General features: G+C 40.3%; 1 protein-coding gene across 1 annotated transcript in view; it reads left to right on the top strand.

Annotated features, from left to right (window-relative positions):
* ABCB7 (ATP binding cassette subfamily B member 7) overlaps positions 1-26,028 on the top strand; it is a 68,867-nt gene that overhangs the window by 27,966 nt on the left and 14,873 nt on the right. Inside the window, exons 4-13 of the mRNA XM_081847019.1 lie at positions 2,988-3,107; positions 13,126-13,258; positions 13,638-13,906; positions 15,047-15,135; positions 15,224-15,311; positions 16,283-16,457; positions 17,328-17,485; positions 18,208-18,371; positions 18,501-18,630; positions 23,838-24,009. Coding sequence (XP_081703145.1) covers positions 2,988-3,107; positions 13,126-13,258; positions 13,638-13,906; positions 15,047-15,135; positions 15,224-15,311; positions 16,283-16,457; positions 17,328-17,485; positions 18,208-18,371; positions 18,501-18,630; positions 23,838-24,009 — 1,498 coding nt within the window. The remainder of the gene's footprint in view (positions 1-2,987; positions 3,108-13,125; positions 13,259-13,637; positions 13,907-15,046; positions 15,136-15,223; positions 15,312-16,282; positions 16,458-17,327; positions 17,486-18,207; positions 18,372-18,500; positions 18,631-23,837; positions 24,010-26,028) is intronic.

Raw genomic sequence — 26,028 nt, 5'->3', positions numbered from 1 at the left:
GTGATGCCTCTTCCACTTTCCTTGCATCCTCAGCTGTATCAGACCACTCCTGGTCCTCAGGGACATGGGGTTATTTTTTTTATTTGTAATATTTATTTCTGCTTGACAGTATACCTTCCAGGCAGCTAACTGGTCTGGTCCTTATGTAATGTTAAGCTATGGTTTCTTTAGCTATAGTGTGATTTGCTTGAACATCCAAACTTAGCCCAGCAGCCTAACAATAGTTTGTTACCTGGCAACAAACCATGATGTGAAGCCACAATTTGGACACAAGAATGCATGAAATAAAGCATAACTCTGGTTAAAAGGTTGTTTTGTGTGGAAGCCACTTGTAACAGATTCATGTATCTTTTAACTGTTTTTACACTTGCATTTAATTTATTTCTGCTTCTGTATTCTGATTAGTTAACATGGACCTTTGCTGTAAATATTTTTTTTGCACCTTCTTTTCCTTGATCTTCCCTTTGCCCTTTTTAATAGTTCATGGCAATCCACTTGCTGCTTTGCAACTGCTTTCTGTGTTTTCTGTTGCTTTGTAACCAGTCAGGTTCAATTCCTTGGGTTGTCACTATTGTTTCCTCCTGGTTCTTTCAAACAGCATTCCTCTGTGATGAGCCAGTAGCAATATCTAATTTGAACAAGTAGCTGTCGTATTAATTGGACGTTTCCATTTCCTTCCAAACCATTAATGGTGCTCAAACATCTCTTCTCCCTGCTTTAAAATGTGACGTTGTGTCTACCTAAAAGGGAAGGATTTCTGTGTATGCTATTGCTCTTCTCTTTAGAGTGAGGGATAAGCAGAAAATTATTTTTTACCAACTTGAGGCTTATAAGTTGTCAACAGAGAATATGTACCCTCTGAAGGATGTGTGAAAGGTACTTATAACGGGCTCTGCTCTCAAATACTTTAGATTGTCAACAATTTTAAGTGTATCTTAACACTTGGTGGGGACAGGGTGGGTTATGGGAGAAAACAGCAACAGAAAAGGAATCTGAATTCTTTTTTGCTTCTATATATGCATTTTATTCATTTACTTTAATAATGTCACAGTCTTGAATGCAACTTGGCAGTATTATATCAAAAGTAAGATTCCCCCCTTGATATTGAAGAAAGAAATCACTGACAGAATACATACAAATAACATTTACACACTCAAAAATCACATATTCCTAAGCATTCCACTTTGAAACCAAGTGATATCCAGTTCAACCAAAAAAGCAGATAGCACACAAAAGAAGCACAAGTGCAACATCCAACATTGCCCTAATTTTTTACTGAAATGAAGAGAGAATAATGCAAGTGGGGCATGGCTGATCAGATGTTTTTGCTAGCTATGATCATCCCATCACTGGCTTGATGTAGGTATAACGTCGCCCACTGGGGAGCCCTCCATAGGCTTGTGTGCTTCTCTTCTGCCTGAATTCTCACCCAGGTGTTCGCCATCTCTTTTTGCTTTGGTGAGGGTTGCCTCTGCACAACTATAGTAAATCCAAGGTTCAGTTTGGAAATCTGATTGTGGTTTCTAGCTATGATTTGGTAGTAGTACAGACATAACCTGCCCAGAGGTTCATCTGGATAGTCTGGCTTTTAATTGCTGTCTTTGGACCAGTCCAGCTGTATTCTGTCTGGGATTAATTAGCTGGGACATTTGCAGTGCAGATGGTCGGACTACATGTCCCTTGAAGACCATTCTAACTCTACAATTCTATGATTCTATAATGCTAACTGGCCAGTAACATTGATTAAGAGATCAGGATTAGGTTACATGCCTGACAGTGGCAGAGGAAGGGGGATGCGGAGAGTGCAGGCCACCCCAGGTGTCATCACTGAGGGGGGGTGACAAAAATAGGACTTAATTTTTTTAAAAAAAAATTGGGCTCATGAAACTTTTTAGTTCTGTCAAGAAATGTAACAAAATGTGGCTGGCACTGGCTGCCACACTGCGGGGGCTGGCACTTACCGTGGGGCCTGCAGTGTGCCCGAGCCACGCGTCTCTCCTGGGAGTGATGTGGTGGCTTGGGTGCCTGCAGGCTCCCGCTGCCTCGAACAGCAGCATGGGACTTGTGTCTGCCCTCCGCCTCTCCCTCAGCCACCCTATGGCTGAGGGGGAGACAACGGAGAGGCTCCACGCAGCTTGCCCTGCCCCCGGCTGCAAGATGTGTGCGCTGCACCTGGCACCCAAGCGGCTAGCTACACCACTGATGCCTGATCCTCATCTCCCAAATTGTTTCTGATCCTTGCTTTTAATGTCTAAATAATATTTTTTTGTTCATACAAACCTGGAGCATTTGAATACTAGCTTTCAGAACCCAGGATTAATCCTAGATTCTAAAAGTTAGTTTTTGAATGCCCCCTACTTTATGTGCAATATGAGGGAGTAGCATATGATCCTGCAGCCTGATCACTAAAGCCTGGTTACTGGGCAGCTAGTGTTACATCTGTACTGATCCCTACTTCTCATTCTTGCTGTAGGATTATGATTTTATGGTGAAGGAATATATACAGCAAGGGTTTGAAATGATGCACAATTTTATGACGTATAGCATTAGCTTGGGAATACAAATAGAAAGTTGTTTTTGGCTTTTATACTTGAACATAAAAAAATCTTGGCTATCTTTCAAATTTACCTGGCTTTAGAAAGGCTCATAAAATAAGAAATGAGCTGTGATTGATTGCTTTGAGCTTTAAAATATGGAATAACACAGAAGCTATACTATAGCACTTCAGTTGGCTGTTAAACAGCCTCATAATGCATGATTATCCAACTTCAGAGCCATTCTGCTAAAAAGGAGTGGTGACATTTTGCACACTATTAAGCCATCTAGAACAATTTTCTTGGTCTTAAGTGTGACATTCCTGTAGACCCCTTGAAAGAATTCCCGGCTATTCTGAATATCCATTTGAAGAAGGGAAGTATATCTCTGGGTTGAGATTTTGCAACCATCATTTGATTTGTCTTCTGCAACATAATGTTTTCTCTCTTCAGATGAAAGAATTACAAGGTGGAAAAATAATCAAAGCAATGCTTTCCTACGTGTGGCCCAAAGATAGACCTGACCTACGTGCCAGAGTTGCCATATCACTAGGATTTTTAGCAGGTGCAAAGGTAAGAGCTTTTTCATCAATTTGAAACAGGGTGCAAAGCCTTTACAATAAGTGCAGAAACCGGGAAAGAAAGAAAGACTGGCTTAAATCAGTTCATTTGGATTTTGTAAGCAATTTTAAAAACGTTTTAAAGAACTCTTAAATGTCTCGGCCTCTGTATCCTAAAAAGGTAGCATTTTCTGACATTTCATCACAGTCTTTGTGACAGGCCTTGAGTGCCTGCAGTACTTTTCCATTAATGGGCTAAATACTTCTGATGAAGATGTTGAAGGCTTGAGCTCATGTTACACTTACAGATGCCTTACCATTGTAAAGCAAGACTGGATGCTCCATCCCTCCTGCTTCTGCATTCTGGTGCACAAACTTTGCCTGCCTTCGCTGCAGTTTAGTGAACCACGGTTGGCCTCAACTGGGTGTGTAATTCTGTGGCCTTTTTGGAGTTATTTAACTGGATGGACATGTATGGACTGCTTCTTTATGGTAAGCTGTTCACCTGGAACTGAAAGTCATCGCTTCCCTGGGCAATTACAATCCCCCATTTGCATGAGTTTATGGTGGCACAGTGAATATGTAACTTCTCTGCATATTGGTGTACTCTGAACAAATCAATTGATATGTTGATATCATCTGTGTTTTCCAAGTGAAAGCAGTCTTCAGATAGATCTTTTTGTTGGTATTTTTGACATCTATTGAAGACCATCTTTTGCTATAGAGCTTTCCTTCACACAGGCTATCACTAACTGACATTGAAGCTAGATTTCAGGACTGCATATTAATCTTGGTGGTATTTAGTAAATCTTATTGTAATGTTCCATAGGATAAATGTCGGTTCACTCTACCATAACCCCTTTGCCAGTGGAAATATAGAAATAAATAAAATATGCCAGAATAATGTAGATATATGGCGATCTACATTTTGAGGGAACAGTTGTATTCAGTGGCTGTCCTGCAAGAATTAAGAGCAGGCATTTTCTCCCCCTCTTCATATTCAGATTTTTTTGCCTAAGGGACTACTTATGAGCCCACCAGTTACAACTTTGCATTCAAATCCAGTTGCTCAAGATTGTACATGGGGCAGCTTTGATTCAAGATGCAGAAATGGATTTGTAGTTGTGTTAAATTCCCTGTCACAGGGAGGAAAGCCTATGTTAGTGAAAAATAACCTTCAGTCTAAACCAGGTTGAATCAAGCACCCTCTTATCTACATTCAGCAGGTTTGCTTTGCTAGGAAAGAAGGGAGGAGGCTGCAAGGAGGAGACACAGAGAAGATTAAAAGAGAGCACTTGTAAGACACACTTGTTTCAATTTTATTTTAGCTGAACAGGAGTGGAGCAGGCAGCATTTTTGTTCTCAGTATGTTTAGCATGATAGCTGCCTGCCTTCAAGGCTAGTTTTGGGTGGCTCTTCTTCAGATATTTTGGCTAAGATTCAAAGAGCACTTTGGCTCATGCAAAAAGGGCCCCTTCTAGCCCAGTAAAATTTTTAAAAATATTATTACAGTGGTGCCCCGCAAGACGAATGCCTCGCAAGACGAAAAACTCGCTAGACAAAAGAGTTTTCCGTCTTTTGAGGTGCTTCGCAAGACGAATTTCCCTATGGGCTTGCTTCGCAAGACGAAACGTCGGGCGAGTTCTTGCGAGTTTTTCCCCTCCCCCCCTTTTTCTAAGCCGCTAATAGCCGCTAAGCCGCTAAACCACTAATAGCCGTGCTTCGCAAGACGAAAAAACCGCAAGACGAAGAGACTCACGGAACGAATTAATTTCGTCTTGCGAGGCACCACTGTATTTTATTTAAAAGCTTGATAGTTTTGCCTTTCCATTTGCACAAATCTGCTCAAGGCAGCTCACAACAAAATAAGTAACACCTCAATAAAAGAATATGGTAAGCTAATATGGTACAGCAATAAAATAAAATAAAAAACCGGTGGTTCAACAAAATGACTTCCACAGAGACAAACCCACTGAAAAAGGAAAGTTTTTGAAAGGCAGCAGAAAACCATTGGAGAGGAGGCAAGGTGAGCCTTTCTAGGTAGGGAGGTCCATAGCACAGGCATGGTCACTATTACTACTATTACTATTACATCTGCCCTTCAGCCAAAGTTCCCAGCATGGGTTATAACAGTTACAACAATAAAAACAGTTGTAGGAGATAGTCCATTAGGTATTCCTAGGTCTAAGTTGTTTAGGGCTTTAAAAGTAATAGTCATCACTTTTGAATTGTATTTAGAAACTGACAGGAAAAGCAATAATCCAGTGAAGTTTGAACTAAGTCATGTGTCATCATGGTCTTTCTAGAAACAAGTGTAACTGGCACAACTGTCTAGACCTGACATAAGCATCCAGAGCAAACTCTGGACTCTCTCAGTGGTTTCATGAAAATATTAAATGGCACAGGTGACAAGATGGAATCCTTGTGGAGGACCATATTCCAAAAGTGCCAAATAATAATTCCTTCACACCATCTTCCCACTCTTTCCCACTATCCTTTTGCCTCTTACGTAGACTGTAAACCTTTTGCAAAGTGTGTTCATTCTACTTAATAGTGCTTATTGGCATTCAAGAAATGTTTTAGTTATTGCATTAATATCTCCAAGGAGCACAAGGTGGCGTACATAGTTCTCTTCCTCCCCCTTGTATCCTCACAAGAACCCTATGAGGTAGGTTAGGGCTGAGAGACTGTGACTGACCCAAAGTCACCCAGTGGGTTTCATGGCTGAACAGGGATTGATTGCTGTAATACCAAATGCCTTGCTAGAATAATATAAATACTCATATTATTCAGACACACCATCCAGCTTGGTCCTGGCAAATTCAACAAGCAAATTTGGAATTAAATTGGATCTTGTTGCAGATTGATGTATGGTTAATATTGTATAGAACATCTGCTTCTGAGAATTCAAGCAATGTTCCTTCCACATTGCTGCATTCCTGTTTCTTTCCCCCCAACTGACCTGTTCCTTAGAACATGCTGATTTAAAACAATTTTTAACGGTTTCTATTGCAATAATAGGACAGGACTTTTCAACATGAACTGATGTAGCACAATTTTCTTGGGATTGGTTTATTACATGATTGGCAAGTTTGTATAATCAGACACCCCCCCTTTTTTTTAACCTACCCAATTGTACACACCCACCCCGGACTTCTTGGAGAGGGCCCTTATCACCTCTGTAGTAAAGAGGCTTCTCTAAAATGGGATTGGGGGGGGAGACATATCAGTTTATTCTTCATTTTTTAAAAAATTAAAAGATCACCATGTGCTCCAGTGCTGGTGTGCAGAACTTCCATCTTGAAAAGGAAATCCCCTTCATCAGAGTGTGTGCTGCTAGGATTGGAGTGGGCTGCTTTTCCTTAGGGCTAGGAGGATGTGGGGATCTATTTCATCAGGATAAGGATTTAGGGACTATCTACTAAGCCTTTTTAATTAAAATATTACTATGTGCTTAAATACCAGTATACAGTGCTTTTGAACAAGGAATAAAAACTTCATTGGAGTAGCAACACCCATGGATATAATGGCAGGGGGAAAGGGATGGGCAGGTGGTGTACACTTTGTGTGGGTGTTCGGTAATGAGATTTCCACAGTTCTACCATGACATTTGCCATATATAAAAATGGATGTGTTATGGTTGTCGGGAAGTCCCCAAGAGGTACAATTTTAGATATTTATCTATAAACTGTCATGTCCCCAAAATTCTATTCTGATTCCTGACAATAGTGACAGCCCAGTTCACAGTATAGGTAACACTTGGAAAGCAGAGATGACACTGGTAGTCTAAATTGGTTTAAGCCCTTCATTTTAGCTAAGTTATGGATCAATGTCTATGTATCCATAGTTGTTGGCATCCGCCTGTTTCAGCAGACAGAGGAGTGTACCTTTGGGGGTGAAGTCAAGCTGTTGGAAGGCTGTAGAGATTGATACAGGAGAGGCATGCTTTGTTGCAGCTGGGGCAGATGAAGGCATCCACTTGTGCTGATGCAGATGCACCATAGCATTTCTTCTGTCTGTGCCCCTCAGAGGTAATTCCTCCTCTGATCACTGCAATGGATACTCTACCCAACTCTCTGTCTCTAGGCTGTCTCCTGACATCCTGTCTAGTTTCTCATAGAACTGGTCCGTGGTTTGTATGTCAGAGCACAGTTGGAGCATAGATGCTCTAGATGTTAGCGAACCAGAGGTAGTTGAGAGGTGGAGGGAAAGCAAGCTTTCTGAGCCCTCCATCAGTGGTTCTGTCACAGACAGAAGGGAGTTCCTTACTGCAAAGCCTACAGCATTAATACGTGATTCTTTTGGATGCCCTCACCATAAATGGTGTAGTTCTTCTCTCAGAGGCTGCCATTCAAACACCTCTGGTCTTCTGTGGAACACCAATGTCAGTGTTTAGTTTTCAACTCATGGTCAATGATAGCCATCTTCTGTGAGTCATTGACCTGCAGCAGATCAGTGGACAAGCCAGGACATATGGCCCTTATGCTCCAGCTTGCTAGGTGCAAGAGGGTTTCTTTTTTTTCTTCTTTGCCTGGTGCACCTTTATTCTTATTCTTATAGTGACAGCCTAATGCACAGTTTAGTTAAGACTGCAGCACTTGGAATTAAGCAGAGATGACACTGGTAGTCTAAATTGGCTTAAGCCCTTCATTTTAACTGAGTTGTGGATCAAGCTGTATGTATCCATAGCAGCTGGATTAAATTTGTGGGTTTGATGAGCTGCTGTCACCTCCTGTCACATTTGCAGTCACTTTTGGCCTTTTACTCTTGGGCTGAACATCCATTACTTATGAATCAGGCATATCTTTCACAGTCTCTATGTTGCTGCTGACTGTTAATATTGTACATTCGGAAGGGGAACTGGCTGTGCAAAACATGCATGTGTAAAGCCATGGGAACTTAAAATGGATGATCCACCTGCTTTGTGAGTACCTCTTACCTGTCTAAGCAACAAGGGATATGTCAATGTGGTATCAGCCATATGAACCCTTGGGGTCTCCTAGCTTCTCCCCCCCCCCAACCTCCCCACACTCTATTAGGACTAGATTCCAATAAGAAAAAAACCCTCTGCTTATCTCCTACTTCCCACCCATCTAGCTGTCTTTAGTAGTAGTGATCTAACAGCAATTTGTACTGCAACTCCTAGACATGCTCTGCTCCTGGTAAAGTGGTACCTCTAGTTACGAACTTAATTCATTCCGGAGGTCCGTTCTTAACCTGATACTGTTCTTAACTACAGTGGTGCCCCGCAAGACGAACGCCTCGCAAGACGGAAAACCCGCTAGACGAAAGGGTTTTCCGTTTTGGAGGCGCTTTGCAAAACGAATTTCCCTATGGGCTTGCTTCGCAAGACAAAAATGTCTTGCGAGTTCCTGCGGGGTTTTTCCCCTCCCCCCTTTTCCTAAGCCCTAAGCCGCTTATCAGCTGATCCGCTGATAAGCCGCTTATCAGCTGATCCGCTAAAAGCCGCTAAACCGCTAATAGCGCTAATCTGCTAAGCTGTCAATGGGCTTGCTTCGCAAGACGAAAAAACCGCTATACGAAGAGCCTCACGGAACGGATTAATTTCGTCTTGCGAGGCACCACTGTAGAGGCGTGCTGTTGCTAATGGGGCCTCTTGCTGCCTCTGCGCCTCCGGCACACGATTTCCGTTCTCATCCTGGGGCAAAGTTCTCAACTCAAGGTAACTCTTCCAGGTTAGCAGCATTTGTAACCTGAGGCATTTGTAACTCGAGGTACCACTGTACTTTCATTTGTACAGTTGTTGCACTTTCAACCTGCCCCATCCTTCAAGGAGCTCAGAGTAGTCTCTTATGTTGCCACAGCTGGTGCAGAAGTAGTCCTCTGGGTTCATGTATTCCAGCTTCTACTTTCTCTTCTCCCTACACCAAGCCTTGTAATGTCCTTATACTTCTAGCCCTAGTTAATAGCAAGTCCCTGTTTGCCTTTGCCTTGATCATGGACAATGGGATCCATATGTATAGAGTAGAGGGAGCTGGCAGTCCTGCAGCCTAATCCATTAAGGGTTGGGAACATTACACCTTCATTGTACCAGTAAGACAGGCCAGGTTTGCTTCATAGCATCAGTGCATCAGGTCCCAGACAAATGTACCAATGCTTGTATACAGCTAGACTCGCAAAATTTGTTTGTTCCATCTGATTCTTCCCCTGGATCCTACATACTAGCAAACCAAATGTTAAACTTTCCTTGAGGTTTAAACATTCTGCTGGAAAAATGGATTTAAAAACCTTGGGTCTCCATGCATGCTAGGTATTTGTTGAATTGATACCAACGTGTTTTAAATGAAGACCAAAATGAAAGAGAGGCCACGTTGGATAAAACAAATGTGGGTGCATCTATTGTGCTGGAATGAACAGGAAATACCTAAAAATCAAGCGTTATACGCAAATTGTTACTCAAGTGATTTATTTTTACCTAACAATCTAGGTGCTTATACAAAGGACTCCCTACTTCTCCTGTACCCCATAGCAAACAATGATTGAGGATGGGACTCAAGAGTCATATGTAGATTGTTGCTCAAGTACAACTTTCTGCAGGAGAGCTGTATGCTGATGGAGGCTTCTGCTGTACACCTTTATAACACATCATAGTTCTTAAGATATCACAAGTGTCAGAAAGACTCCATGCTTCACCTGCATGTGTGTACTCACTTTACTTCAGAGCAGTACCTAAGAAACAGTGTTTGACATTTTAATAATGTAACAGCCATTACCATGCAACTGCTTACCCACAAGTAAGCAATGAGAAGAATGTGAGCCATTTTGCATTTTTATTCATGTGGTCCAGAAATGACAGCACTGAAGTACCTCAGAGGGATAGAGTTTAGGTTCATTTTTCATCTGTCATTTATCTAGATGTATAATTTATGTCATAATTTGTTTCTTTATCTCTAAGATCTGCACTAAAAACTTTAACTACAGCATTCTGTATCTGTTTAGGGTCCAGTATAGGAGCATTAGGATTCATTCTAGAAAACTTGATATTCTCCATATATAAGCATCAGCTGATGTCCAAAGAACATCATTGCTTTTGCTTGCTTGAGGAGGCCTTAATCTTTTATTTCTTGAATAACAACATGTTTTCTCCCAAACTGCTTTGGAAACACAGGGGTGTTTCAAAAGCAATTTCTATTATGGTTTGGGCAGCAGTCAAGAATTGCTGTTTGAAGAAGAAATAGCATTTTTAAAAAATCTCACTGGGTACATTCAAGGACTTTTTGGCAAAGCATGACTCGGAATTCTAGCCATGACTTATTTTAGTATCTAATTCAGCCTTCCCTAACCTGATGCTCTCTCTATGCTGGCTGGGGAGTTGTGTTCCAAAACATCTGGAGGGCACCAGGTTGTGGAAGTCTGATCTAATCTTTCACTCTGAGGGTAAGAGATGGTGGAACTAGCAATTTTGTTTTGAACAGGACTGGTGGGGAGAAGATGATGAGAACACAAAACTGGTTGTGAATGAGATTTAATAACATGCTGCCTTGTTCTGATTCATGTTTTTACCCTCTGGGATTGAGAGAGACCATTTTTAAACTTCACTTAAATACTTAGGGCTATATTGGAGGGTGGAAATTCTCTTGCAAAGCCGTAGAGTGGTGCCAATTAATTTAATTGCAGGTTGAGATAGAGGTTTGAAGGAGGCTACAGCCTCTTAGCTTTAGAAATAGAACTTCAGCTATTCCAAGTGTAGCTCAAATCATACCATGTAGCCTGCTTTTGAAAAGTAGAATGGCTGCAGAGGGACTTCAAGGGAATCTGCAGCAAATCAAGGCAATCTGCATTAGAATAAATTTCATTTCTACTGAATAGGCTCCCCTAGGAAAAGCTGTGTTATGTCCTCTAAATGATGGTCATCACAATGTAACACAGATGGAGCAGCATTGTGGTTATTAAAACTAAAAGGATGGATGAAAATTGAGTTTCTAGGCAAGTAACACCAAAGGGAGTTGGTCAACTTGTGTTTTTGTTTATATGAAGGGCATATTTTGAAATTAACATTCAAGAGCAGTGTCTTTCCTTAAAGCTTTAAAATCTATTTAATACACCCTCAATTCTTTGGAGCTTTGTATCTGTGAAATTATTTTCCAGCCATAACAACCAGTTTTGTTTGTTCCCTATTGACTGTGATTTGCAGTCATGGTATCTCAAGTCTGTGAATTCTTCAGGGTTTTGCATAATTCTGATTTAGGTTAGTGCCTAAAGGCAGAGCTAGACTTCAGGCAGCAGTGGTGTGGGACACCTGATTCATGCCAAATGGTTGCAAAGCAGTGAAGCAGATGGGATGCAGTTTTCAGGGGTGAGGAGGAGTAGAGAGAGAAGAGGACAATAACCCTGTCCTTAGAAGCAGTGAGATCTACTAAGGAAGCTATGCTTCATGTTCCATTCTTTTCTGATGTTAGATTAATATTTAATATGTTTAGACCCTTTTCAATTATGGCTCCAGAATTTTGCAATGCTATTCTTCCAGCGGTCCATCTTGTCTTCCTCTCTTGCTGTTCGTTGAAAGCAAACCAACCTGGAATATAGGATTTGGTATTGAGCAAAATGGGATGTGGGTGGCGCTGTGGGTAAAACCTCAGCGCCTAGGACTTGCTGATCGCATGGTCGGCGGTTTGAATCCCTGCAGCGGGGTGCGCTCCCGTCGTTCGGTCCCAGCACCTGCCAACCTAGCAGTTCGAAAGCACCTCTGGGTGCAAGTAGATAAATAGGGACCGCTTACCAGCGGGAAGGTAAACGGTGTTCCGTGTGCTGCGCTGGCTCGCCAGATGCAGCTTGTCACGCTGGCCACGTGACCCGGAAGTGTCTGCAGACAGCGCTGGCTCCCGGCCTATAGAGTGAGATGAGCGCACAACCCTAGAGTCTGGCAAGACTGGCCCGTATGGGCAGGGGTACCTTTACCTTTATTGAGCAAAATAAGTCATTGGTTAAAAAACAGTTTATAAACTGTTGGTATTGATAAACCCACACAAATCATTCAAGCAAGTGGTTTATCCTTGTGCACAATATAATGACTGAGGAGTAGGCGTCATAATATAATAGAAGAGGAACTGTGATCTTAAGGAAGACCATTTTCTAGCCTTGTAGTAGTTGACTCTTGCAGTTCATAGTATTAATAGTTCAAGAAATAGTGTCAGCCATAGTCAAAATTTAGTCAGTTGCAGCCATGTTCCTGCAACTGCAAGCAAGAATTTGGGTGCGAGTTAGGTAGAGAGGCATAGTAATTTTCATTCCTTTGCATGATGGAGCCAACAAATTGCTTGATTCAAATTTGGATAGAGCCACCATGGGTGATGTTTTTAATAAGCTGCAAGCATTTGTCAGCTTGTACCTTTAGCTGCAGCAGAAATAAGACATTGCTCATCACATTATGACATTACACAATAATGCACTAAGGTGTTCCGTGTGCTGGGCTATGCGCACTGTGACAGCTTTGCAGATAAAACTGCTCAAATAACTCAACTTTAGGCACATCTTCTATAATGAAAGCATCTAGATCCTCAATTTTCTTGAATGAATCTCATTTATGTACTGCTGAGGTTGGGGACAGAAGTGCTTGGATTTCTGTCCAGCCTGCCCAATGTTATCCTGTCAAGATGGGCAATTGCATCGTATTCTATAAATATTTCCAGCTGAAATGCTCTGAACTGCCTCTGATAACTCTTCATAGCTTAATGGCCCTATAAATATATGCTGAGTCTTTCTGCTTTGTGTTTCCCAGTCTTGCCATCACTTTAATGAGCCCCCCAAATGAACTGAAGCACATTCTCAATGAACTGTTTAGTTGAGATGAAAACTGATTTTTATAACAAGCCAGTGGGAAGGTAGCTTTTCTGCATTGGGGTTGCAGACCTCTTATTGCAGTGCCCATACCCCTGAAATCTGTAGAGCCATCCTTCTAAGTAGTTAATAGCAAAATACCATAATTGCAGCTAATTCAGGGGAAATATTTATACTTTATAAATAAACATTTTAGTACATCTTGCATAATTGCTATGTTTTGTGCTTTTTAGGCCATGAATATAGTCGTTCCCTTCATGTTTAAATATGCAGTAGACAACCTCAACCAGATGTCTGGAAATGTTCTGAACCTGAATGATGCACCAAATACTGTGGCAACCATGGCAACAGCTGTTCTGATTGGATGTAAGTGTGATGCTTTAATCTGTTGACAGGTGCTGACTTTCTTTGGGAAGGTTTTGGAACATTAACAAACGTGACCTTTTCATTGCTAACTCCGCTAAGCATCTGGAAGTTTCCCCCCACTTTGTTCATTACCAGTTCCTGTAACTTGTTGTTTGTTTGTTTGTTTGTTTGTTTGTTTATTTAATACCAGTTCAATAATAGCAATTCATTCTTTGGGCTTGTTAAAGTCAGCAAATGAAGTGTGGATTTTAAAACGATTGAACTTTTGATCTAGTAAGTAACACTGGCAAATATGTGAAATAAAATGTTCCATCTATTAAGGACTTATTGAGGAGCAGCAATATATGCATCTTAATAGTTTTTGTTTTTTTAAAACCAGATGGCATCTCACGAGCTGGGTCTGCTTTATTTAATGAGGCTAGAAATGCTGTATTTGGAAAAGTAGCCCAAAACTCAATCCGAAGGATAGCAAAGAATGTCTTCCTCCACCTGCACAACCTGGACTTGAGTTTCCACCTGAGCCGGCAGACTGGAGCATTATCAAAAGCCATTGACAGAGGAACAAGAGGCATCAGCTTTGTGCTCAGTGCCATAGTATTCAATTTGGGCCCCACCTTGTTCGAAGTGGCACTCGTTAGTGGAATTTTGGTATGTATTGCTTACCAGAAGCAACAGTAATTGTCACTTTTATTGATGTACTTACAGTGATGCTCTGTTATAGCAGCAACTTTGTTGATCATTTGAATGTGATAAGCACTAAATTGGCAAGTGTTGGGTATTGAGATAGTTAGGCATAATTTGGGGAAGACAGTCCTGTTGGCCAAATTGGAACCTCTGTCAGGACAAAGTTGGCCCACCTCCTGATGTGCAGTCTTGGTGTAGAGGACCAGGCCAAAGTTTCTCATTCAAAACAACTCTCCTTCAGATGGCCACACTTTTACCCGAATAGCTCTAGAGGTTTTTCTGCTAAATATCAGACCTGGAACATAAAGACAGTAGATGAGAAAGTACACAGTGCATTCCCTAGAAATCAGATGTCATATTTCATTCACAGAATTGTAGAGTTAGAAGGGACCCTAAGGGTCATCTAGTCCACCCCCTGCAATGCAGGAATCTCAACTGGATCACACATGACAGGTGGCCATCCAGCCTCTGCTTCAAAACCTTCAAGGAAGGAAAGTCCATCCTCTCATTGGAGTCTGTTCTGACATGTTACTACAAAGCACATGCATCTGAAACAGCTTTTGCATTAAGTTCAGTTGACAGCTTAGGTGTGTCCCTTCACACATCCGTATCATTGAAGCAAAAAATCTGAATAGAGCAGCTCATGCGCAAAGTGTATCTGTGTATATTGGAGTACATGCAGGGCTGCAGAAATGACCATAAGTTTGTACTATGCACATTTGGACTTTTCAACAGCCTCAAATGCAGTTCAGCACATTGTCTGCCCCAGCCTAATGCCTGGTGCTCTCCATATCTTTTGGCTTACTTCTCCCATCAACCCAAGCATCATATAGCTATGTCCACTGGAACTCTACAGGGAGCTGCGGTCCCAAACAGCTAGAGGGCACCAGAATGGGGAAGGCTGTTGTATTAAGGAGATAGATTACCCATATCACTATTTTTCTTTCAGCCATCCCACTGTGCTTCTGGTTTATCTTTACAGAATCATTTCCCTTTTATTTCATGGTACATCTTGTCAAAACAGATTTGTCTCTGTCGGCATTGTAACCAAAATGATAGAAAACCATTACTGACATTCTCCCTTCTTTCTCTTTCCTCGTTCAGTATTATAAATGTGGCGCACAGTTTGCACTAGTAACCTTGGGGACATTAGGAGCATACACAGTATTCACAATAGGAGTTACACAATGGAGGTAAGGCATTTTCCCTAACTGGTTAGGATTAGCTGGTTTATAGAGCTGTGGTGAGAACAAATCTATATGCAAACCTTTTGTCTTGCAGAACTAAATTTAGGATAGAAATGAATAAAGCAGATAATGATGCAGGTAACGCTGCAATTGACTCGCTGCTGAATTATGAAACTGTGAAGGTGAGCCATTAACGTTTTTAACTTTTCATATTGTTATTAAGTAGGATAGACTTTATTATCCATTTATGTATCCTGATTTTACTCAAAAGGAACTTGTATCTGCTTCCTTCTATTAATAATGACTTGCAGAATTAACCCCAGCCTATGTAGTTCTCCAGAATTTTCATATATTTTGTCTTTGAGTATTCTCTCCATTTATGCTATTATCTTCAAACAAAATGACATTTTAGTGGAGAAATATAGTTTTATAAACCTGTTGGTTATCTGGGTTTGCTTACCATTTTTCACTTACATAAAAAAGATCCTCCTGTGTATTTAGCCTTGTCCCTCTTGATTTGCTTTTCAAGTCATTTCCAAAACATGCTTTGAGCTAGTCATCCATGGTATATGTGGTGTAGTTGTGAGAGGGTCAAATGTAGGACCAGGTTCAAATCTTCACTTGGCCATGAAGCTCACTGAGTAGCACTGGGCAGTTGCTGTCCCACAGCCTAATCTTGCCTCTTGGGATTGCTGTGGCAATAATATTATGGTAGGGTGGGGGAGGATCCATTTGAGGAGGAAAGGAGATAATATTGTGAATATTATTAGAATAAATTTAAAATGTCATGGGTGCAAGGCAGTAGCAGCTGTGACTGAGTAGCTGTCGGCCATCAAGAACAGGAGACAGGCAGGCATGACATTTGATGCGTCCAGAGCTGGAAGGTCAGGTGCTGGGGCTAGGTTGCTGAAGCAACAGTAAACTGCTTTATAAAGTGTTTAGCTAGTTATGTACTAAAACGCCCTCCCCCAACCCTGTACCCCCTGCCAACGCTTTGGATTACAACTCCCATCAACTCCAGCAAGCCCAGCTGTATGGACAAAAGCAATCTCAAGAACACCAGATTGGGGAAGGCTATATTAAAGAATAATTTATGAAGTACAATCCTAAGAATGCTGAGACTCCTTACATTGTTTCCCCCCTTACTTACTAGTATTTCAATAATGAAAAGTATGAAGCTCAGCGATATGATGGGTTTTTGAAGACCTATGAAAATGCCTCACTGAAGACTACCACTACCTTAGCTCTGCTGAACTTTGGACAAAATGCTATATTCAGCATTGGGCTAACAGCCATCATGGTACTGGCTAGCAAAGGAATTGTTGCAGGTACCCTGTTTGTGTCTAAAACTTGTGTCTTTTTTATGTTGCATGCATGCTTGAATTTTTTAAAAATGTATAAAGTCCTAAATTCCTTAATTGCAAGCAAGTGAACTAAAAGACTGAATGACCTTTTAAATTTTGCTTTCCTTGCAAACAACATCTGTCTGTCTCTTGAGACAGTTCTTCAAATAGGTTTACTTTAAAGGACTATATTTTGGTTTTGGAGCAGCTTTATCACAATCAGACTGCAGGGATTCTTAAAATTCTGGAAAAGAATCAGTTCATTGGTTGTGGAAATCTTGTGGCTGAATAACTCAGATAGCACCTAGCATTCAGTACCACAAAGTAGTTTTTAAGAAGTATCCACTTCTTGGTCATGGGTGGAAATCAGCTGACATGTCCTAAGCAAAGACAATATGTTAGGATTACATTTAACTTGTGCATTTAACTTGTTCAGTTTCAGTCATATGCTGTTGAAGGCAGACTACTTGAAATTGTGCATGTTAAATTCCAGCAGGGTGGAAAACTTAAAAGTGCCAGGTTCACTTGGGGTTACACCTGCTCTAGGAGGCTCTTACAATATCTTGCCTGACAATCTGAGTTCCTACAAGATCTCACACAAGCATCCCTGGGCTTCCAGAACTGATGTGATGTGCAGGCCTTGCCCTCCAAGCAAGGCAGAGAACTTAAAAACAATCTAGAAAGTAACTTGCACTCATACCTTAAAAGTAGAGGATTAATTAACTGGATAAATTATACCATGTTTTGAAGTTGCTGCAGCTTGTGTTGAAGAGCAGAACTAGATGACTAAAAAGTGTGGTAGATGTTTGGCAAGCAAACATACTATAAGCCCTTTTTTTTTTTTTTTTAATTAAGGTAACCTAACAGTTGGCGATCTGGTAATGGTGAATGGACTGTTGTTCCAACTTTCTTTGCCCCTTAACTTTCTGGGAACGGTGTACAGAGAGACGAGGCAAGCGCTAATAGACATGAATGTCTTGTTCACACTGCTTAATATAGACTCAAAAATTAAAGTGAGTATTGTTCAGCAATAAAACTGTTAGCCCTTTATGCAAAGCTAAGCAAGGTCTGGTATGATTTCACATGGGATGGGGGACTACATGTTGAGATTCCTGCATTGCAGGGGTTGGACTAACTGACCCTCGGGGGTCCCTTCCAACTCTACAATTCTGTGATTCTACCCATAAAATGCTGCTTAAAACCTTTGCCAAATATGTTAGAATGAATTCAGTCACCTTGTGGAGTTATTTTTGCTTCGTCTGATAGCTATTTTTCTTCTGAAAAGGGAATGCTACATGTGAGGAACTTGTGTTTGTTCTTTTGGAAGAATGGTTAGTGGAGACGCTTTATTTGAACCTGTGTCTCTGAAAGAGCTCCCCCCTTTTTTAAAAAAAGCCAAAGCAGTGTGTTTGTCATTGTCATACTTTGTGTGCATGCAAGGCATTGAAGTATTATTTTATCACTTTAATTAATGATGCAGAATTTATTATGCAGAACGCTGCCTAGAAGCCAGACTATTACATCAGAAATTTTGAGCTTTATAGAAAAAATAGGGGGTGGGGGTGGGTAGAAGAGACTCTTACCTGTGTGACTGAAATGGCTAGGTTCTCCCCCCCCCCCCCCCTGGAGAAAACAGTGGCTGTAGCTTGCACTGAATTAGATCCATTGTTTAGCTTGCTAAACTCTTTGAAATACCTTCTGGGCAGTGTGTAAAGCAGCGCTTTTCTTTCAATAGGATAAAGAGCTGGCTCCACCCCTGCAGATCACTCCACAGACTGCTACCATCGCCTTTGATAACGTGCACTTTGAATACCTTGAGGGGCAGAAAGTCCTCAGTGGCGTGTCTTTTGAAGTCCCTGCAGGAAGAAAAGTGGCCATTGTAGGAGGCAGTGGGTCAGGGTGGGTAAACAGATGCGCAAAATTCTGCATCATTGATTTATTTATTTATTATTTTAAAATCATGATAAAGATACACCAAGCAAGTAACCCAAGTTCTAACTTTGTTTCTCTTTTTGTTTTTGTTTAAAGGAAAAGCACAATAGTAAGATTATTGTTTCGCTTCTTTGAACCTCAGAAGGGGGAGATTTACATTTCTGGCCAGAACATACGAAACATCAGTTTGGACAGCCTGAGAAAATCCATAGGAGTTGTACCTCAGGTATTGTACTACTTTTCCTTTGGAACCCATAATTCCCTGCAAACATCTGATGCTGTAGCCACAGCTACTGCAGTGTTGATTTGAAAACAGGAGCAATGAAGCAGCTCAGGATGACAGTCCAGGGCAGAAAGGAAGAACAACCATAAAGAGTTTCACTGAACATGGGCAAGAATTACAGTTTTCTCAGTCTTTATTTAGATTTACAAACTGCTCTTCAAACACATTTTCAGGCTGTCATACCATAAAATATTACAACATAATGAAATAGCCAGTAGACTGAAAATAAGCTGTAACAGCTACTCTGTAAAAGCGGCATCCAAATAGCAAATCTGCAAGAGTTAAAGCAAAATAAAAAGGTCTTTATTTAGCAGAGTGGTCTTCCAGCAAGCCTCTGTGGGGAGAGAATTCCAAAGCCAGGGCACTACCTAGTAGCCACCTCAGATGATGGAGGAAGCCAAAGGGCCTCTGATGAATAGAGAAATACATGCAGGCCCATGTGGAGACATAAGATCTTCCAGGTATTGCTGGTTACTACTTTTAAAAAACATATTACGTATAGTTATTATAAAAACACTAAAAATACCAGTGATGTGGAAAATAAGAATATTTGGTAGACAGAAAATAGAAATTGTGTCCAGATCTTGTCTTCACTTTTCTAGTATGTTTTGTCCATTTCAAGAAACTTATTTTTTTTTTTTTTTTATAAATATTTATTAAAGTTTTTAAATATAAATGCACAAATAATAAACAATCTTACTTCTATCACAGACATAATTTCATGACTTCTTTGGACTCCCTCGCGTCTCCCGCTCCCATTTACATCGTTAAAAGTTTTTTCCAAACAAATTATCAACTTGTTTACAATCTCATGTCCACACATTCAAATATAATCTAGCACTTCTTCCAAAAAGTTTTATATTTTCTTTAGTCTCACTTATCATCAAATTTCAAATCTAATTTAGTGGTGGCCAATTTTTTATAATCTAGCATCCTTCTTAACATTCAACCAAATTACAATGTTTTTGTAGATACTTCTTGAATTTCTCCCAGTCTTCCTCCATCTTCTCTTCTCCCAGGTCACGGATTCTGCCAGTCATCTCGGCCAGTTGCATATAGTCCATCAGTTGCATCTGCCACTCTTCCAGTGTGGGTAGATCTTGAGTTTTCCATTTTTTTGCGATGAGTATCCATGCTGCCGTTGTTGCATACATAAAGAATGTTCGGTCCTTCTTTAACACCTTCTGGCCGACAATACCCAGAAGGAAGGCCTCTGGTTTCTTAGTGAAGGTATACTTAAATACCTTTTTCAGCTCATTATATATCATTTCCCAGAATACCTTCACCTTAGGGCATGTCCACCAGAGGTGAAAGAATGTTCCTTCGTTTTCTTTACATTTCCAACATTTATTATCAGACGAATGGTATATTTTGGCAAGTTTAACTGGGGTCATGTACCATCTATATATCATTTTCATTACATTTTCCTTCAGAGCATTACATGCGGTGAAGTTCAGCCCAGTGGTCCACAACCTTTCCCAGTCCTCAAACATGATGTTATGCCCAATGTCCTGTGCCCATTTTATCATAGCCGATTTAACCATTTCGTCTTGTGTATTCCATTTTAACAGCAAGTTATACATTCTAGATAATACCTTAGTCTTTGGTTCTAACAATTCAGTTTCTAACTTCGATTTCTCCACCTGGAACCCTAACTTTTTATCATTTTTAAAAACTTCTTTAATCTGAGCATAATGTAACCAGTCTCGCACCTTATCCTTCATTTTCTCTAAACTCTGCAATTTCCAATTGTCTCCATCTTTTTCTAATATTTCCCAATATTTTGGCCATTTGGCCTCCATATTGGGTCTTTTTAGGGCCTTAGCCTCCAGAGGTGAGAGCCACCTTGGAGTTTTATTTTCCAGTAAGTCTTTGTATTTTGTCCAGACATTAAACACTGCTTTCCTGACAATATGGTTCTTAAAGGCCTTATTGATCTTAACTTTATCATACCATAAGTATGCATGCCAACCAAAAGCATTGTTAAAACCTTCCAAGTCCAACACGTCAGTGTCTTCGAGAAGTAGCCAGTCTTTTAGCCAGCAAAAAGCTGCGGCTTCATAGTACAACTTTAAGTCTGGCAGGGCAAAGCCCCCTCTTTCTTTCGCATCTGTTAATATCTTAAACTTAATTCTGGGCTTTTTGCCCTGCCAGACAAATCTGGATATATCTTTCTGCCACTTCCGGAAGCACTCCGTTTTGTCCACAATCTGTAATGTTTGAAACAAAAACAACATTTTTGGCAATACATTCATCTTGATAGCAGCAATTCGGCCTAACAAAGAAAGCTTCAATTTTGTCCAACTATCCAAGTCTCTCTTAATTTCAGACCAACATTTTTCATAATTATCCTTAAATAGACTCAGGTTTTTTGCTGTTATGTTTACCCCTAGGTATTTTACTTTTTTAACCATAGTTAGTTCTGTTTCTCTCTGAAACCGTTCCGACTCTATATCTGTCAAATTTTTTCCCAACACTTTAGTTTTCTGTTTATTTAATTTAAATCCTGCCACCCGACCAAAATCCTGTATCAGTTGTAATACTCTTTTCGTACTAGATTCTGGCTCCTGCAGAGTCAAAACTAAGTCATCTGCGAAAGCTTTCAATTTGTATTGTTTCGCTCCGACCTGAATCCCTTCCACCAACCGGTCCCCTCTGATTAAGTTCAAGAGCACCTCCAGAACCGAAATAAATAACAAAGGGGAAATCGGGCAGCCTTGTCGTGTTCCTTTTTCAATTTTGAACTCTTCTGTAACCACATTGTTAACTATTAGTTTAGCCTTTTGTTCTGAATATATTGCGTCAATCCCATTCTCAAACCCCCGTCCCACTCCCATTTCATTCAAATTTCCCTTCATAAATTTCCAAGAAATATTGTCAAAGGCCTTCTCCGCGTCTATAAAAATTAACACTGCTTTTGTATTTATATCTGTTTGCAAAAGTTCCAAAACGTCAATAATGTTCCTAGTATTTGCAAACATATGTCTGCCTGGGAGAAAGCCTGCCTGGTCTTTATGAATTACTTCATTAAGAACTCTTTTAAATCTACTTGCCAAAATGTCTGCAAATATTTTGTAATCCACATTCAGAAGGGAGATGGGACGATAGTTTTTAAGTTGTGTCTTTTCAGCTTCAGATTTTGGTATCAATGTGATAAAAGCTTCCTTCCACGATTCCGGCGCCTTCTTCCCTTCCATAATTTCATTACAGACCTCCATCAATGGTTGGATCAGATAGTCTTTTAATGTCTTATAATACTTGGAGGTCAGGCCGTCTGGCCCTGGAGATTTGCCCAATTGCATGTTCTGGATAGCTTGTTCAATCTCTTGCTGTGTTATTTTGTTATTCAGGATTAATCTGTTTTTTTGTGACAACTTTGTTAGTCCATTTCTTTCCAAAAATTGTTTAATCTCAACCTCATCTTGCGGCCCTTGAGTGTATAATTTTTTAAAGTATCTCTGGAAGCACTTTCTAATTTCCATGGGGTTCTGGATATTTCTTCCTTCAATTTCTAGGTTTGTAACTGTATTTAGTTTCTGTCTCTTCTTCAACTGCCAGGCTAGCAGTTTCCCACATTTATTTGCCGATTCAAAAGTTTTTTGTTTCATTAATTTAATCTTCCATTCTATTTCTTGGTTTATCAATTTGGAATATTGAGCTTGATATAGTTTAATTTCTCTCAGAATCGGCTGTGACTTCGGATTTGATCTTAATTTCTTCTCCAATTCTTTGATTTTCTGCAAAATCTTATCTTTCCTTTCATTTTGTGTTCTTTTCTTTACAGTGTTCTGTTGTATCAAGAACCCCCTCATCACAGCTTTGCTTGCGTCCCAGATAGTTCTTTTTTCCACCGTAGTGTTCATATTTATTTCAAAATAGTCCTTCAGAGTTTTTTGGGCCTTCTTAACGATCTCCTGATCTCCAAACAAGCTATCATTCATCTTCCATCTAAAGGAGCCGGTTGGCAAAAGTGTCATATCCATCTTCAGCGCATTATGGTCGGAGCAGGTCTTTGGGCAGATTTCCACTTTTCTGACCTTGGGTGCCAGACCTCTAGATATCCATATTTGGTCGATTCTTGTCCAAGTCAGTTGGGCTTCAGAGAAGAATGTTCCCTCTCTTCCCAGGGGGTTCTTAGTTCTCCAAATGTCAATCCAGTCCATATTGTCAGCCATTTCAAAAAAGGTCTTTGGCATTTCAAGAAACTTAAATGAAGTTTTTGAGTGAGTTCCACGAATTTTTATTGCTTTTTATTCCACCACTCCACACAATGCTGCCCAAGGCAAATAAGATAAAGTACAAAATAAAATAATTCTATAAATTACATAATAGTATATGGAAGAAAGCAGGGTCATAAAACAGATCAAAAAGAAGCAGCAGGAGATAAAAGGGCTTTAACCACCATCATAGAGGAGGCCTAAATGGACTTCTCCAAAAAAGGGAGTTGCAGAGCCTGCCAATAAAGGCCTCCTTGGAAAGCCCTCTGTTCTCTGTGGTTATGTAGTTAACAGAATCTTGGTCTCTTCACTGGCAGACTCACGTCTTCTTTTAAGACATGTTTGCTAGTTACTTGCTTATGTTTTTCAGGTATCAACTTAGATGAAGCTTATTTGACATTGTTGTTTTTAGTTTGTATTTTTGCCCTTATGCATCTTACCATCCATTTGTTAATGTGATCTCATTTATATGTGATTTTGTATCATACACTGTTGGTTATCTTACCTGCTTTCATTTAAGCAGCATAAAGGTAGAATTCAAATATTTTAAATAAAGTGAAAAAATGCCAAATTTTTATGGTTTGGGAAGCTCTGATAATTTAGTAGTATCAGAATGTGAATGAAGCTATTTCAGCTAACCCCATGAGCTTTCAGTGCTGCATCTTAAATTACATAATCATTCTGATTTCTGCCAAAACAACAGAAATTATCTATTCGCTCTTGTCTCTCACACACCCATTTTGCTTTCTTGGAGGAGAATTATCCTTGCAGCATCTTTAACCCCTCATTAAAATGTCACTAGAAATGCTGTTGCCTGAAGGGGCTTAGTGAAAGGTTCCAGACAATTCACTATTGGCATTTCAGAAAACCCTCTGACTTGTCAATTGGCATTTCATGTTTTGAGAGGTATTGTTCTGCTTGCATGTGTCCTAGGATTCTGTTCTCTTCCATAACACCATATTCTACAACCTCTTGTATGGCAACATGAATGCCTCTGCAGAAGAAGTCTATGCTGTTGCAAAGCTGGCAGGAATCCATAATGCTATTCTCAGAATGCCCAATGGGTACAACACACAAGTGGGAGAGCGAGGTCTGAAGCTGTCAGGTAGGTTGAATTTCTTGGATATCAGACACGTTGGTTTCATGTTAAAGAAAATAGTGACTATTTGTCTTGTGGGATAATATCTCTAGGATTCTTTGGAGTTAAACCCTAAATACATTGTTAAGGAGGGGAGCATTCCGTTGTAAGTAGATATTATGCAATACTGGTAGATTTCCTTTTATTTGCTTCACTCTGCTTGGTTGAGTTTTTTTCTTCCATAGATTGGTAGGCAGAAGGAGGCTAGAGTGCTTGGTTTTTATTACATATTTTGGGGGGGATTTACAACTACATGGCTCTAAAGTGTTTGAGATAGATGAACCTGAAATGAAGGACATTGATCTTTGTACAGTGTGAAATAACATCTATCCCATGTCAACAATGTAAATTGTTTTTTTAAAAAAATAGTTTTTAATACTGCACAATACAGTGTTTTAATATCAGTGTTGTGTTTTAATTGCAGTAGTAGTAATAATAGTAATAATAGCCCTATTCAGATGCTGAGCCCTATGTAATGGAAACTGTAGGATGCCTGAGGCTTCTAAGAAACAGATTCCATCTTCCACAGCATAGTAGTGGCCGCAGGAGATTTGCTTCTCTAACTGGAGAAAGCTAATGCTGCATATTTCATATAATTAATATGCAGCATTCCTACAGTGGTCCTGGTGTACATCCTTTCAACATAAAAAGAACAGGGACTTCATTAAAACTCAAGAATTGAATAAGCTAAAAGGAAACTGGCTTTTTTTAAATCCACTTGTTTTTAAAATATCTCCAAGTATTTGCTTGCTTAAGTCATGAATCTGTTTGTAGTACAGTGGTACCTCTGGTTACAAACTTAATTCATCCTTAATTCATGACTGGGGGCAGCTGCTGACACCACATAACACCAGTCTTGAAAGACCTACATTGGCTCCCAGTACGTTTCCGAGAACAATTCAAAGTGTTGGTGTTGACCTTTAAAGCCCTAAACAGCCTCAGCCCAGTATACCTGAAGAAGCGTCTCCACGCCCATCGTTCTGCCCGGACACTGAGGTCCAGCACCGAGGGCCTTCTGGCAGTTCCCTCACTGTGAGAAGCAAAGCTACAGGGAACCAGGCAGAGGGCCTTCTTGGTAGTGGCGCCCTCCCTGTGGAACACCCTCCCTTCAGATGTCAAAGAAATAAACAACTACCTGACATTTAGAAGACATCTGAAGGCAGCCCTGTTCAGGGAAGTTTTTTATGTGTGACATTTTAATGTATTTTTAATCTTTGTTGGAAGCCGCCCAGAGTGGCTGGGAAAACCCAACCAGATGGCTGAGGTACAAATAATAAATTATTATTATTATTATTATTATTCCAGAGATCCGTTCTTAACCTGAAACCATTCTTAACCTGAGGTACCACTTTAGCTAATGGGGCTTCCCACTGCCGCTGCTGCCACCACCGCACAATTTCTGTTCTCATCCTGAAGCAAAGTTCTTAGCCCGAGGTACTACTTCCGGGTTAGCAGAATTTGTAACCCGAAGTGTTTGTAACCCGAGGTACCACTGTAGTTACTTCCTCCTACATGTACCCAGCACTTTTTATATAATCACGTAACTGGAAGAATGATCCAAACTGCTTCCACACCTGCAGAACGAAAACACTGGATGACTTGAGTAAACAAAGGTGGAAACAGCAGAGAAAGAAAAAGAAAAAATCTCTGGACCTGGGGATATCTCCTTTAGTGTTGAGTAGTGTGAGGCCTCAACTGGAATTCAGCAGATCAGGCATTGATTTCTGATCAGAAAATAATAATAATAATAATAATAATAATAATAATAATAATAATAAATTTTATTTATATCCCGCCCTCCCCAGCCGAAGCTGGGCTCAGGGCGGCTAACAACAATCAAAATAATCCAACGATTCTAAAAACATTTCATTATAAAAATTAATTAAAATCAAATTTATGGCAACCAATAAGCAAAATTCTGTACAGATTGCCAGAGGAGGGGGGTCAGGCTGCGCCCTGACCAAAGGCCTGGTGGAACAGCTCTGT

This window comes from Podarcis erhardii (genome assembly GCF_964252035.2).
Source record: "Podarcis erhardii genome assembly, chromosome: Z".
Lineage (NCBI taxonomy): Eukaryota > Metazoa > Chordata > Lepidosauria > Squamata > Lacertidae > Podarcis > Podarcis erhardii.
This window is presented reverse-complemented; position numbering and strand designations above follow the sequence as displayed.